The sequence below is a fragment of the Orycteropus afer genome, unplaced genomic scaffold (assembly GCF_000298275.1).
Source record: "Orycteropus afer afer isolate SDZICR_OR568_19922 unplaced genomic scaffold, OryAfe1.0 scaffold00017, whole genome shotgun sequence".
In the NCBI taxonomy this organism is placed as follows: domain Eukaryota; kingdom Metazoa; phylum Chordata; class Mammalia; order Tubulidentata; family Orycteropodidae; genus Orycteropus; species Orycteropus afer.
The window spans coordinates 10413148-10428262 of record NW_006921604.1 but is presented as its reverse complement, the minus strand read 5'-3'; the positions used below and the strand labels follow the sequence as shown (position 1 = coordinate 10428262).

At 42.3% G+C, this 15115-nt stretch overlaps 1 protein-coding gene across 1 annotated transcript in view; it reads left to right on the top strand.

Annotated features, from left to right (window-relative positions):
- Positions 1–15115, top strand: part of AFF3 (AF4/FMR2 family member 3) — a 684153-nt gene that overhangs the window by 608257 nt on the left and 60781 nt on the right. Inside the window, exons 11-12 of the mRNA XM_007959474.2 lie at positions 5689–5881; positions 13412–14515. Of these exons, the coding sequence (XP_007957665.2) occupies positions 5689–5881; positions 13412–14515 (1297 nt within the window). The remainder of the gene's footprint in view (positions 1–5688; positions 5882–13411; positions 14516–15115) is intronic.

The following is a 15115-nucleotide window of genomic DNA, read 5'->3' as shown; positions in this document are numbered from 1 at the left end:
ACAGAAGATTTCAAAGAGCAGCTCGAGTAGACAAAGCCAATTACTATAATGAAATGTGCAAAGACCTGGAGTCTGAAAACCAAAAGGGAAGAACATGCTCGGCATTTCTCAAACTGAAAGAACTGAAGAAAAAATTTAAGCCTCGAGTTGCAATATTGAGAAGGAACATCTCATAGTATAACAAAAAACACTGACTTACAGACTATCTCAAGAATCACTTTTCTTTTATTCACTCAATCAACATTTATTGAGAATCTGTTTATACCAGATTCTCTGCTCCTCCAGGGAATACAAGGATAAATTAGATGATCCCTGTCCTTAATATGGTGAATATTACAATAAAGAAATGGGCTGCTACAGGGGCTCAGAGAAGGGAATATTAGTTATGCCAGGGAAAGTTGGGAAAATGCTTTACAGAATAAGGCAACATTGGAACTCAGTCCTAAAGAGTGAGTAGGAAGTAACTAGAAGAAGAAAGGGAGAAAGTACTTTCTGGCGCAGAAAATAGCATATACAAAGACACCCAGCTATAAACAGACACAACTTGTCAAGATGGTAAGAAACGTGTCATGGCTGAGGTTTAGGGTACATGGAATGAGACTATTGGGGTGAAGCTGGAGATCTGCCTGAGGCAAGACCACAAAGAGCATCCAAAGCCATGTTTAAGGGAAGAACTGTAGAGAGAGAGAAATTTTAAGTATAGGAATGACAGTATCAGTTTTGTTTTTTGAAAGATATCTGCCACTACAGAATCTCCTTAAACTAGTTTTTATCATTTTCATTTCTCATAATGTGGTTATAGTTTCAGATCAAATAATATTGGTAAGGATGCTGAAGAGGAACACTGATGCCAGGGGGCTAGTTATGGTTTGGGATTCAAGCATTTGTTGAGTTTTTTATAAGGTGTTGAGTGAGAACGAACTGTAGCCTCTTCTGAAATGTTTTCAGGTGATTGGTACTGATACAGTGCCCCTAAGATATGTGGCATTGTACTGACTGTCACAGCTTTCCACACAGTTACCTCTAGCCAGAGAGCCTGTCATCAACTTACTATTACTTGAAAAGTTGTGGAGAACTTTAGAGCAGAATTTACAATAATCTTGGCAGGCAGGAACACCCTTCAGGCTGTAAGATCCAGGATTTGTAATTTGGGTTCCAGATCTTTTCTTTTATGGTCTGTGTTCAGGCTTAGTGTGGGCCAGATTGTGAAAGGAATGTGTCATTGCAGCCAAAAGAAAGGCATGGCAAGTAGATCGTTGAGAATAACACAGAAACTCCCTCAGAAGTGTATTTGGTCTTGACTACTCACAATGCCAGCAAAATATTTCATGAAACCAAAATACAGAAAGTAAACAATCCACCCATGAGGGAACTGTGCTTAAATTATAACAGATGAAATTTAGAGGACATTTAAGGAAATATTCTCTGAAAGGAAGAATTGTTACTATTGGAACAGGTCACCACAAGCACTACTGAAATGCCTGTAAGTATATATATACACACACATATACACACACATATATGTGTATATATATATTTTTTTAATTGGAAAAGAGAGATTGTAATGTTTTTGAAAGATTAAGCCCATTTTAAAAAATTTGTGAATCCAACAATGGATTTTGTTTTCATTCAGTTTTTTTTAATTCAATATATCAATGCCTATTTTGTGCCATGCACTGTCCTAGGCTTTGGTGACACAAAGACTTCTTTTTTCCCCCAATGTGATTTGGGGGAAAGTTTTGCAGAACAAATAGACTTTTCATTCAACAGTTCATACACACTTCATTTTGTACTATTGATTGCAGTCCCAACAAGGTGACAGCATTCTTTCCCACTTCCTCTCTGTGTTTCATTTCCTTTTGTCCTTCTTTCCTATCCCTTCCTGACCTCTGAACCTTGGGTATATTGTTGATTGTTGTAATAAGTGCATACCTCCCTGGTGTTATTGTTCACTTTATAAGCTTGTCTATCATTTGACTGAAAGTTGAGCCACAGGGGTGAGTTCATTTCTAGGCTTGAAGGGCTTCTAAGAGCCATAGTGTTGGGGATTCACCAGTCTTTATCAGACCAGTAAGCTTGCTTTTTTTTATGATTGAGTTTTGTTCCACTATACAGAGCATTGTCTTTGTGGACTATGTTATGCCATTTGATCTCAGTGTCCCCTAAAACTGTGGTCCTGAGCCCACATGCCCAGCAACTCATTCCTTCAAGGTGTTTGGTTAGAACTAAGAAGTTTTTCATAACTTTACACAAAGACTTTTATTCCACAATCTGAGTGATGTTTTAATTCCTGCAGCATTGATGGCTCCGAGTTCATAAAATGTTATAGGTGCCAAGAACTTACTAGGCAGTCTCCTAAAAGTTGTCCAAGGCTGTGTCATCATGTCAGCTGGTCCGTATTATCATTTCAGGAAAAAAATCTGCTAACTCGTTTTTATTATTATTACTATTATTATCTTTGCTATATAGACAGAACAATCAGTTGGCATATAAAACTTTTCAGTTTGTAACTTTAAACATGGGAGCAATGGTAGTTTAGTGGTCAGTTTCTCACCTTTCATTGCAGAAGATCTGAGTTCAATTTCTGGCTAATGCACCTCAAGCCCAGCTACCGCCTTCTGTCAGCGGGGGCTTGTGTGTTGCCTTGGTGCTCAGCAGGTTTCAGCAGTGTTGCTATGATGTTGAACAAGCTTCAGTAGAGCTTCCAGACTAAGGAAGACTAGGAAAAAAGGCCTGGCTATCTACTTCTGAGAATCAGCCAGTGAAAACCCTACAGATCACAATCCCATTGGGCATGAGGTAGCCATGGCTTGATCCTCAACTCAACGGTAGCTAACTACAGCAACAGCAGATTTTAAATATATAAAGCCCAAAGTCTTCTTTTATGGGTATTTCTGGTATGTCTTTTTCTGTCTTCTTGATTCTGTGATTTCAAAGAGTCTTCCTGGCTTACCTGAGCCCATCCTTTTTTGGGGACTCATCTGTAGTGATGTCCATCCCTGGCTTCATCTTCTTGTCTCTTTATTCTGCCCTCTTACTGCTGCAGCTTCCCTGACAGAGGCAGAGTCGCTGCATGCACTCATGGCCAAAGCAGTCATTATACTGAGGCCAAAATGACAGTTGTTCCCAGGGACACTTAACCCCAAGACTAGTTAATGAGATGTTGGCTTCACAGGAGGTCAGGATCGTTACCCTGAGTCCACACTGGAGCCCTCCCAGGCAAGCTTGCCCCCATCCTGTATTCTCTACCCAGACCACTGAAACATGAATATATTCAATCCTGATCCCAAATGCACCGTGAACCTCACAGCCCTTACAAGCGGTGCATGAAGAAAAAACCCACATTCTTGACTCTCATAACCATTTTAAAAACAAATAATAATCATGCCAGTAAAACTGTCATTTTAAGTGAGTTTCCTAATTTAAGGAAGGAAAACATAAAAGCATAAGGCTTTTCTGCCAATCCAATTCAGATCTGAGATTCTTTCTCCTTGGGCTAGTGTGTCTCATTACGATAGGATAGCAGTCATAAAAGGAAGGCAGCATGGTAACCATTTAATGGACATTTTCCCAGAAATTAAAGTGCCGCTTTTCAAAAGACAGTAAATCACTTTGTGGTATAAGCCACGGGGAATTCCATAAACGTCGCTGCCTCCACTGCACATACAAAGCCTGTGTACACACAGAACCAGCATCTCATGTTCTTTTTTTGTTTGAATTAAAGCAGGTAGAATGTATTGATCAGTGATCAAAGCCAGTGACCATCATAGAAAACCAATCAAAATCCTTTTGATTCATCTTAATTTCCCAGTTTTCAGCAAATGTCATTCCGGCATGTGACAGAGAGACCCATCTCTGTCCTCCACATCTATCCCCACCATCATCTTTTTAACAAGGAAATCTTTGGGCCATGTGTTTTTATTCCCAGTGTTTGGGGACCTACCCACCAAACTGTTAACATGGATCCCAGATGTTCATGTTCAGTCAGAATCCAAGAGGCTTTTTTTTTTTTCATGACTCCATTGATAGTATCCGTCTCCATTCATCCAACAGAAAAGATAGATTATAGTTCATAAGGGAAGAAAGAAATATTACAGCCCCTTTATCACTAACCTTCCCTTCCCCTCCTCTGTCTCAAGATCCAGGATTCCTCACTCAACACCAGACACAAATGATAGGCCACAAAAGAACTTGCTGCAGTTCAGGCAAGGCATAAATGTGCAGATGTTGTCTGATGTTGAAGAATTTTGTCAGACAGTAGGTATTGACCGTGACATTAGTGGAAGAAATCAAAACCACTAGGGAAGTCTATGCTCAAACTCTGGTTCCCCCTAATCTTGCAATTCAAAAAGACACTTTTATTTTCAAATTTCCTGCAAGATAGTTTCATCTTGTCATTCTTGTAGGAGACGCAAAGCTCCAATCAGTATTAACTCTCCCTTCCCCACACTCCACAACACACCGCTGATTTATGAGAGTCTGTCCTTGGGAAGAGCATTTGTCAAAGATTTAAAGGGTGGGTGAAAAGAGTCCTTTACCTTGTTCAGGCTGCTTTGCACTTTAGACCATAAACCCTCTGAATAGCTCCCAAGCCCCTGGCCTTCACTGATGCTCAGTCCTGTTGAAGCAGTGGTCACAAAGAAGTGGCAAGCAGGTATTTGCTGACTCAACATTTTAAAAAGTGATTATTCCATTTCCTGGATTTAAATCTTGACCTCAAAAGAACACATTCAGAGGTTCAGTTAATAAAGGACTTTGAAGATGTTGAATATGATGTGAGTACTGAAATTTTCCTTTTGGCTCAAACCCCTTTGGTTGGATGTATGCTATTTGAGTTTTTGTGGTTAATTACCATTGGAAAGCATCAATGCGTCCTGTTGGTTTTGAATGTGTAATTACTTTCTGGCAAATTTCAGCATGGAGATGAATGTCAGGTGTAAATTGTGAATGCTGTTTCTGTAAACCACTGCACTGGGGTTAGCTTTTAAAGTTAAGAATATATAAAGAGTATAACTGATTGATCTACTTTAGTAAGGGCTCAGAAGAAAATTATAGCAAACAAGCTCATGTAAGGACTGTAGCACTCAACCATTTGGGCAGGAAAAGGGGATATATGCAAAGCTATACCTTCAAATGTTCTGTGGTCTCCAGGACCTTTGAGCAGGCCAGAAAAAGCATAGAGCAGAACACAGTGCCCTTCCTAACAGCCCTGTTCCTAATCCCTGCTATCGCTCTGCATTTTCCTCAGGGGCAAAAATGAAGCAAACAGTCATTTTCACACTTCAAAAACTATTTCAGACTTGTTGGATTCCCTTGCATTTTTGTAGATGATTGGATTTGGTGGTGCATTTGAAAAGCCATTCCCAGAACAACAGCAGAAGAGAACCAGTCACTCAGAAATTATACCACCTCTCCTTCTAACATGGCCGCACAAACAACTCGTGCCCAATGACAAAAAGGGGCACCAACTTTCATTCCCAATTTTCTAATTTTAAAAATAATAACAAATAATAACCACTAGGATGCCTTTGAACTTGATGTTCTTCAAGTTCCAGTTCATGGTCAGTAATAGATGTGTAGAGTGTGTGCCTCCTCTTGGCTCTTGTTGAATGGCAGTTTGGTGGTGTGTTGGTGTTTGCTCACTTGATTTTCTTTCCCTTTCCTTCCTGGGGCCTCACGGGTTGGCAGCACCGTGGTCCAGCAGAGCAACTGCAGAGCCTCTGTGCCTTCCAGCAAGGGCAGCAGCAGCGGCGGCGGCAGCAGCAGCAGCAGCAGCAGCTCCTCCAGCGACTCCGAGAGCAGCTCTGGATCTGACTCAGAGACGGAGAGCAGTTCTAGTGAGAGTGAGGGAAGCAAGCCTCCCCACTTCTCCAGCCCTGAGGTAAGAGCAGCATGTGGCTCCACTAGGTGCCTGTCCCTCTTGTCCGCTTCTCTCTCTCTCTGCAGGTATACTAAGACCTGGAGCCATGTTCCTCACACCTCTCACCCCCAAACCCTCCCTGACACAATCCCCCAAACCACAGTCCTATGACAGAATAACCAATTGTGAGCGCTGACTCACTGCAGACCACCACCCCTTGGCAACAATCGGTCAGTGTTTACATTCATTATTCCCCCTCCTCTGTCTCCTCCTTACAGTTCTCCTAATTGTATAGCTTCCTTTGAAGTGTAGAAACATCATCTTTCATTATCCGAAAACCTCTATCTTGACTTCCAGAAATTTCCAAGTATGCTGTAAACATCACTAGCTGGGAATAACCTATGGATCATATCTCCCTAAGGGTCAGCCCAGGCAATAACTAGACAGGGAAGTTCACTGCCTGCAAAGTGTGAGCGCCCATAAATCACAGGGGAAGGACTTTTATGGATTTGACATGGTTAGAATCTTACCTTTTTGCAGTTTGTCATGGATTAGAAGGACAAGGGCTATAAATATTAATAAAACCTTCTTAATGGTGTTTTTCTTTGTGAAAATATAAAAAAGAAAAATTAGCATCAACCTACAAATAATAATGAAACCTTTTATAGCTATGATGAGCATCTAGGTGGAAGATTTAGATGTCTCGTATAAAAACATTATAAGGTACCAATAAAAGCCTTTCCTTTTTCTACTTTAACGTGGAAAAGGGATGATTAAATAATAATTCAGAGCACAAAGGTTCTCCGGAGAGGTTTCTTGAGAGCAAACTTTTCAAGTCTGTGGGACCTCAAGGGCAGACTGATTTTTAAAGGGATAAATAAAATGCACTTTCTTCTTGAGCCTATAAGCATTTGCGGTTGGCATGGATTATGGGCTTTAATTTTTACCTAACAATACTCTGTATGACTTCAGAGACCAAATTTCTAAACAGGTTCTAAAATGGAACCAAACCCAATTATGCACCCATCCAGTGAGAGGGGACCACTGTTAGGGGCTGACCCAACACGCATTTCTAGATTCTGTACCTATGCCTCGAAGAAAAAAAGTGATTGCATTTTATCTCACATTCATAGAGTGACTCTTAAATTCCCCTCAGGTTTTCTCCACGTCCCCTCTCCTCTCAGGAGAATAAGGCTTATTCTATTGCAAGAGCACTGAGAAATACCAGAGAAGTTTTATTTCTCCACAGTCCTCTTTCCTCTTTAGCACCTTTTTGTTCTGCACCAGCAGCTCTTCCCTCATAAGCCATCTCTCCTGCATTTTGCTCTTGTTTCCACGTGGCTCTGCTCTCACTCTTTCCTCCTACCCTCCTCCTCCTTTCTCTCTTTCTCTCTCTCAGGGGAAGGCCTTTAGCAACATTAACCTATAAAAAGCCTATTTTTTTAAAAAAAAAAAAAAACCTATAAAAAGCTGGTATACCCCTGGCTGTTACCAGAAACCAAATTATTATTCCTTCTTCATAATTCCATTCAAATGGTCAGTCAGTGCTCATTCAGCAAACATTTATTGAACATCTGCCACAGGCACGGTGCTTGGCTCTGGGATACAGCAATTATATGACAGGAAAAAGTCTCTGTTTTTATTTTCATGGAGCTAACATTCTAATGGGGATAATTTGAAACAAAGAAAAAAAAATACAGGAGTTACATAAAACAAAGCAGAAGAGTTAAGCAGGCTTCTTAAAAGCTTGCTTTATGCTATGGTTTGTTGAAAAACTCCAGAATATTTAGTTATAAGAACTGAGTTCTAGTGACCGTACAAGGGCTTGTGGGGAGGGAGAGAGAGTTGTGGATAAAAATTGTTAGTGATCTGTGAAGACTCCCCCATCCAGGCTCTTCTTTGTGACTTTGCAGATTAAATTCATGAACGTTGAATCTTATTTTCATGGTGAAAGGTGAATCCCAGAGCTCCTGAATGAGGCTGAAACCTGGCCTAAAAGAAGTACAGTTATAAAGTGCTTTCAGCAAATTCTTTCTACATGTCAGTGAGATAATTACAAAGACTTAAACTCCTTGGTGATGAAAGAAGACTCTTGTCATTTCTTTCAGCAGCTATCAAAGAGAGAGCCCATAAGTGGACTAAAGGAGACCTAAAAGTTTAAGTCCCCCAAGGCCATGTATGGTTTTCAGTTCCATGCTTCTGTATACATAGAAAATGCAGATGTGGCAATGGATGTGTTAACCAAACTGCATGTTATTTCATTCCGCTGGAAAAAAATGTATTAGTTGAAACAAAAATAAGGTTTCTTTTAATTTTACACAAGATTAACGTAGAGATACATCCCTTAGCAATGAAATGAGTTTGCAGGCCAAAAATCACAAAGCTAAGAGCTAGCACTAAGAAGACACCAAAGGGGAAAGACTTGGCAATCTGCTCTTGTAACAATTACAGCAAAAAAGAAAAAGGAAAAACCTATGGGGTACTTCTACTCTGTCACATTGGGTTGCTATGAGTTGAAAATCAACTTGATGGCATCCAGTAGCAACAGCAGGAGCTAGCATGGTCCTGTTGATCCCTGCTCCTCAGAATCACTACTGAGCTCTGACTGAGCTGGCCCAGACACCTTACAAAGAGCAATGAAACTTGTTTCCCTGAACCCCACATACAGTTGGGCCCTTTGCTTTATAGTCATACACCTCATATTCCACTGTTCAGACGAGTTTATGCTACTTTGAAGCAGAATGGGTCTGGTCCTTATTTCCCCTCCTGATGCATGAGGGAAAGGAGGCACTCATTATGTTCCAAAGGCACCTGCATTCCCACTTCAGAGTGGCAAACCCACTGGGTTCACCTGAGTTTCATATGGGCTGTTCTTGATAGCTGTGGCTTTGAAAGCCCCTTCACTTTGCATGGATCACAATAGTAAAATAATACCATGTACGTACGCTGACATAGAAATCCACAGTAACCATGATTTCCATGGCTGCAAATCCTCTCTCTAGGACCTGATGTTTGCTTAGTTGTTTTCAGCCTAATTTTGCTCCCTGGGGTTTATCTTCCTTCTTGGCCTTGTACATTTTCATGTCAGAGCTTTACAAGTGACAAGCCACCTTCCACTCAGCTAGCACATTTGCACAAGGATGTAGAGTTCCCTACATCAGTGTTTCCCCAAATAAGTATTACATGGGAAAAAGAGCCTCATCACGTAAGTTTAAGGAGTTCTGGGATAAAGTAAATTTAACCCATTTCTTTACTGTAGGGCATCATTGAGCCCTTTATATTCCTTACATAAAATGTGTTTTCCACTGGGACATGTCCCAAATTTGCCTGACCATGCATGGAACCCTTTCTTCATGGAACATATGAACTAATAGTACATTTTGGAAAATGCTGCCCTAGATCAGTCTTGAAAATCAGAATCACCTTACAAAGAGCACAGGGACTAGTTTTCTCAAATCCCACACACCAAAGGGCTCTTTGCTTTATGTTGTTGTTGTTATGTGTCATCGAGTTGGCCCAGACTCATAGCGACCCCTCCTTGGGTTGCTGAGGCGGTATCACTACGGAAATAAATTGCCCAACCTTCCTTCCAAGGAGTGGCTGGTGGGTTTGAGCTGCCAGCCTTCTGGTTAGCAGTCAAGTGCTTTAGGCATTATGCTCACATAGTCACAGGAATGTGATGTGAGTCATTCATTGATTCAACAGGCTTCTCATTAATTAGGAGTCTGCATGACACTGAGTGCTATGAAGGGTATGGATGAAGCAAGGGCCAGACTACACAGTAGTGAACTTATTGAATGAGTCAGAGCTCATCACTAGGTAGAGTTAATTAGGGAGGAGAGTATAGCTGAAAATATAAAGAAGCGATCAAGCAAACAAATAAAAACACTGGGCACAGCCCCCGGGATAGGCTCAGAAAGTGGACTAGAGCCAGCAGCATGTCAGGGGACAAGCATCTGAAGCCCTGAGTTTTCCTTCCAGTGCTGCCATGTACCTCTTTGTTAGTTAAGCTTCCTTGGCCACAATTGCCTCATCTCCAGAATGGCAGATACTCCTGTCCTCCCTAATCTGTGAGGTTGATGTAAGGCACACATGATACAGTTTGAGTGACAATGCACTGTGAATGGTTCTTATTAGGAGCAGTCATAGCAATCTTCCCCCTAACCTGTAATGGATACTTCAGAGAATACAAAAGAAACAGAGGCCTGGCCCCAGCCTGCAAGAAGGATTTGGCTTTGTTGAAGAGACAAGATATATAGGCATGAAACGAAAGACTATACAATTGAGTATAATAGAGGGTAACAAGTATTGTTTGGAGAGTTAGTGGTGTTTTCCCCAAGAATCAGCTCTAATTCTATCATTGTAGGTTGAAAACTGACATTTTCCAAAGGAATAAGGTCCCACTTTCATGAGGCTGTGCCAGAAGGCGGTGGGAGATGATAAGGTGAAACAGCCGCAGTGGAGAGAACTGGGTCTTTAAACCCAGACCAACATGGGTTTAGGCTTCATGGTGCTTTATAGCTGCAGAGATTCAGACATACCACCTGACCTTTCTGAACCTCTTCCACAAATTCAAAAATTCCAACCAAACCTACTGCCATCGAGTCAATTCCAACTCACAGTGACCCTGTAGAACAAAGTAGAACTGTCCCATAGGGTTTCCAAGGCTGTAAATCTTTACGGAAGTAAGTTGCCTCATCTTCCTCCTGTGGAGTGGCTGGTGAGTTCAAATCACCATACTTTGAGTTAGCAGCCTAATGCCTTAACCACAGCACCACCAGAGCCCCTCTCATACAAATGAAGGTGAGAATATTTATTTTCTTTGAGGGTGCAGGGAGATAATATGTGTAAAGTAGGAGGCATATTGTAGATGTTCTATCAATGAGAGATGATTATGTGATGGATGCCCTTGAACACCAGTCTGGGAATTTGGATTTCATCTGAGAGGCAATAAGGGGTCATTGTAGATCCTTGAGAGAGGGAGTGATTTAGGTATGTGTTGAAAATGGTACTTTAGACTGATTTCTTCAGCTGTGAAGTGCAGAAAAATGAGCCTAAATCATATGAGGCAATGGGCTCATACTAAATTTATTAAATTCTGTCCTTCACTGCTAATACTCACACTATTAAGCTTTAGCGTAAATCTCTATGAGTGAAGCTGTGTTTTGGGTACAGACAAGTTACTGTGTTTTCTCCAGCATTTCAAACCAGTTTAGTCATGGCCAGTGCAACCAAGTCAGCACAGACCTGAATTTGTAAAGTAGGTATACCAGAATTATAACCAGAACAGGAAGAATTAAGGGTTGAAGACCTGGAATGAGCGATGCAGTGCACCCTCTCAGAGCCTAATGAGGGAGATTGGATTATGGCCAGGGCTGTGCGAGAGGCGTACATTCAAAGCAATGCAGCGTGCCGCCATCTCTGATGGCGCCACTGCTTCTGGTTCCACCGGTCAAGATTTAGTTGCTTTGCAACATGCCCACTGCCCTTGTTTTCTAGGACAGAGTTTAAGTTTCCAGTAGGGCATCAACCCATAATTCCAACCCATAAATTTTCCCATTGCAATAATAATACCAGTACACCTATATTTTACAAATTTAGATCCATTCTGGATCAGCCATGACTGTATGGGAAAGAACCGGTTCAAAGCCCTCGTTCTTTCAAACAAGAGATGTGAGCTGTGCAAGGCTCAGGATGGTGGGGTTTGAGGGAGAATTAGTATTAGGGTGGTAGGGCCAGTGTGAACGGTGTGCTCTGCCTTAAATGTTTGTGCTCTTTGCCAATGTGTCAACTTTCTGCAAGAGGCCCTTCAGTGTCCATTTATATTTAGTATATCTTGTTTGTTTCAGGAGTCCTGGTGGCACAGTGGTTAAAGTGCTTAGCAGCTTACCAAAAGTTCAAACATACCAGCTGCTCTGCTGGAAAAAGATATGGCAGTCTGCTTCTGTAAAGATTTACAGCCTTGGAAACTCTCTGGAACAGTGCTATCCTGTCCTATAGGGTTGCTATGAATTGGAATCTACTTGATGGCAGTGGGTTTGATTTTTGGTTATTTGCTTTGGGAAACTGAAACACATGTGACTGACTTGCCAGTGGTCACATAGTGTGAGAAATGAAACAAGTTTAAAATGCAAACCTAAGCCATAATACCTTTATTTTAGGTTAGTATCTGGTCTTCCTCTGACAATGCATACTATGAATTCAGCAGGTTGGGGATCATAGGGGAAGGAAAAACACATCACCTCAATCACTCAAAAATATATTCCCCATTTCATTTTAGTCACAATCTGGTTAAAGTTCAACACTTATCAGTATACCTCTTTTCTCTTGCTAGTCATCAATGTTGGATAAATGGACTTTTATTAGATATCAATATTAACTCCCTATAAAATCAATAGATTCTTAACCTTTTATCAGACATAAATCTTTAGAGGCTCTAATGAAAGCTGTGGACATCTCCCAGAGAAATGCATCTGTACAATATCTTAAGTTTCAAAGGGGTTCACTAACCCCCTGGAGCCAATCTGTGGACCAGAGTTTAAGAACTGTGATGTGTACCTGATTTGCTCTAAGATAGCGCTCTAAGATAGCATAACTGCTTGCGGGAACAATGTCAGTCATTACCTTTATTTCCAAAACATCTCAGGCAAAATGGAAGGGGAGCAGGTTGAGGATGGTCTAACCACACCAGGCTGCCAAAGCATATAAGGCACATGCAAGTCCCTTCTGAAGTATGAGTTCTGTATTGCTAAATGAACCATCTTCCCAAAATTACTGCTTGTATTGCTAAATGACTGTGCATTATTTGCCTTTACCATATAATTATATGTTAATTCTGTTATTATAGGTTTCAAATTCTGTTATTATAGGTTTCACTAAGCCCCCTCCTTCAGATTTGCCCCCAAAGTTTTAAGTCTCCCAGAAACTGAGTGCTTTCACACTTAAACTGGTAAAACCAAACCTATTGCCTTCGAATCAATTCTGACTCACAGTGACCCTATAGGACAGAGTAGAACTACCCCACAGGGTTCCCAAGGGCTATAATCTTACAGAAGCAGACTGCCTCATCTTTCTCCCACCAAGCAGATGGTGGGTTCGAACCTCTGGCCTTCAGGTTAGCAGCTGAAGGCTTAACCACTGCATCACCAAGGCTACCAAAGTAATCTCTCATTAAGCTTCACAGAAGCTCAAGTTTATGTATCTATGTTTAATTATTTTTAAATATATGCATTGTATACAACTTCAGAGTGCTCAAAAAGAGTTGTAAGGCAGCAAAGTGCTATCTCACTTATTTTTCCAAATTGACTTGAAACTAACACTCTGCCACTGAACAATGCAGTCAGCCAGTAAGGGTAGTACCATCCTGCCTCTTTGTGTGCAGGCGGAGAGCTGTGATACATGCCTGTTGCTTCCACGTTTCTTTTGCTTCAAGCCCTTTAGTTTTCTGTGCATACACCTAGAAGAATAAGTCAAGATTTGGGGGGGGGAAAAGGACCCTTTTAAGTGATTCTTTAAAAGATGTTTTGTTTGTTGCTGGTTTTCTGCTTTTAGGCTGAACCGGCGTCCTCTAACAAGTGGCAGTTGGATAAATGGCTAAACAAAGTTAATCCCCACAAGCCTCCTATTCTGATCCAAAATGAAAGCCATGGACCAGAGAGCAACCAGTACTACACCCCAGTGAAAGACGAAGTGCAGGAGTGTGGAAAACTCCCTGATATATGCCAAACCAGCCTGAGAGAAAAGGAAATCAAGAGCACATGCAAGGAGGAACAGAGGCCCAGGACAGCGAACAAGGCCCCAGGGAGTAAAGGAGTGAAGCAGAAATCCCCACCCGCGGCAGTGTCTGTGGCCGTGACCACAACAGCCCCACCACCTGCGGTGCCCAGTGTGCCCACAGAGAGTGCACCTGCGCCAGCCCGGAGATCAGCAGGCAAGAAGCCGACCCGGCGCACCGAGAGGTCCTCGGCCAATGACAGTACCAACTGCCACCGGCCTGAGGAGCCCACAGCCGGGGACACTCTGGGGGCAAGTGTGGTGGTCCCCTCAGAGCCCACTAAAACCAGGCCCTGTGGCAACAGCAGAACAGGCCACAGGAAGGAGCTCCGCTCTTCAGTGACCTGCGAGAAGCGCCGCACACGGGGGCTGAGCAGGATTGTCCCTAAATCCAAGGAGTTCATTGAGACAGAGTCGTCATCTTCATCATCCTCCTCGGACTCTGACCTGGAGTCGGAGCAAGAGGAATACCCTCCATCCAAACCACAGGCTACAGCCCCCTCCTCCTTGTCCTCTGGGAGTGACCAGAGGCTGAAGGAGGCTGCGAACAGCATTAGCAGTGGGAGTGGGCCCCGGGCCCCTGTTGGCTCCATCAACGCCAGGACCACCAGTGACATTGCCAAGGAGCTGGAGGAGCAGTTCTACACACTGGTCCCCTTTGGCCGGAATGAACTTCTCTCCCCCCTGAAGGACAGTGATGAGGTCAGGTCCCTTTGGGTCAAAATTGACCTGACCCTCCTGTCCAGGATCCCAGAACACCTGCCCCAGGAGCCCGTGGCCTTGAGCACTTCTGCAGCCAAGGATGCAGAGAGCGCGCCACTGAGCCTCTTGTCAGATGCACCCCCTGAAAAGACTTTGCCAAAATCCAAGAGGAAACGCAAGGTAAGCCTGGGGCTGAGGGTGTGGAGGGAAAGAAGGACTTACCTTTAATATGTGGACAAAGTAGTAGAACACAAGTAGGCTCCTGGTTCTGTACTACACATGGCAGCAGGAGTTTTATGAATGCTGCCATGGAATCAGCTGGACATATGTCAACCACGTGTGTCAGAGTAGAACTCCATAGGGTTTTCAGTGGCAGATTTCTTGCAGAAGTAGATTGGCAGGACTTTCTTCCACGGTACCTCTTGGTGGACTTGCACCTCCAATCTTTCAGTTAGCAGCCAAGTGTTGTTAACTGTTTCACCATCCAGGAACTGCAACACTCAGAAAATACTGAATATATGACAAATACTGTTCTATACTTTATATGTGTTAACTCAATTAAATCCTTAGAACCGCTCGATAAGGTAAGTACTATTATTATTCCCGTTTTATAACTGTAGATAGTTAAGCCCTGTTCTGTTACATTTAAATAGTCGTACAAAAAGTATTTACTGAGTACGTGCAGATACGAACTGGATGATAGGCATATGAAAAAAAGCTAAAGACATAATGCACCCCATTCTTTTCTGGGACAGATGGGGTGACATCGATTATAAGGAT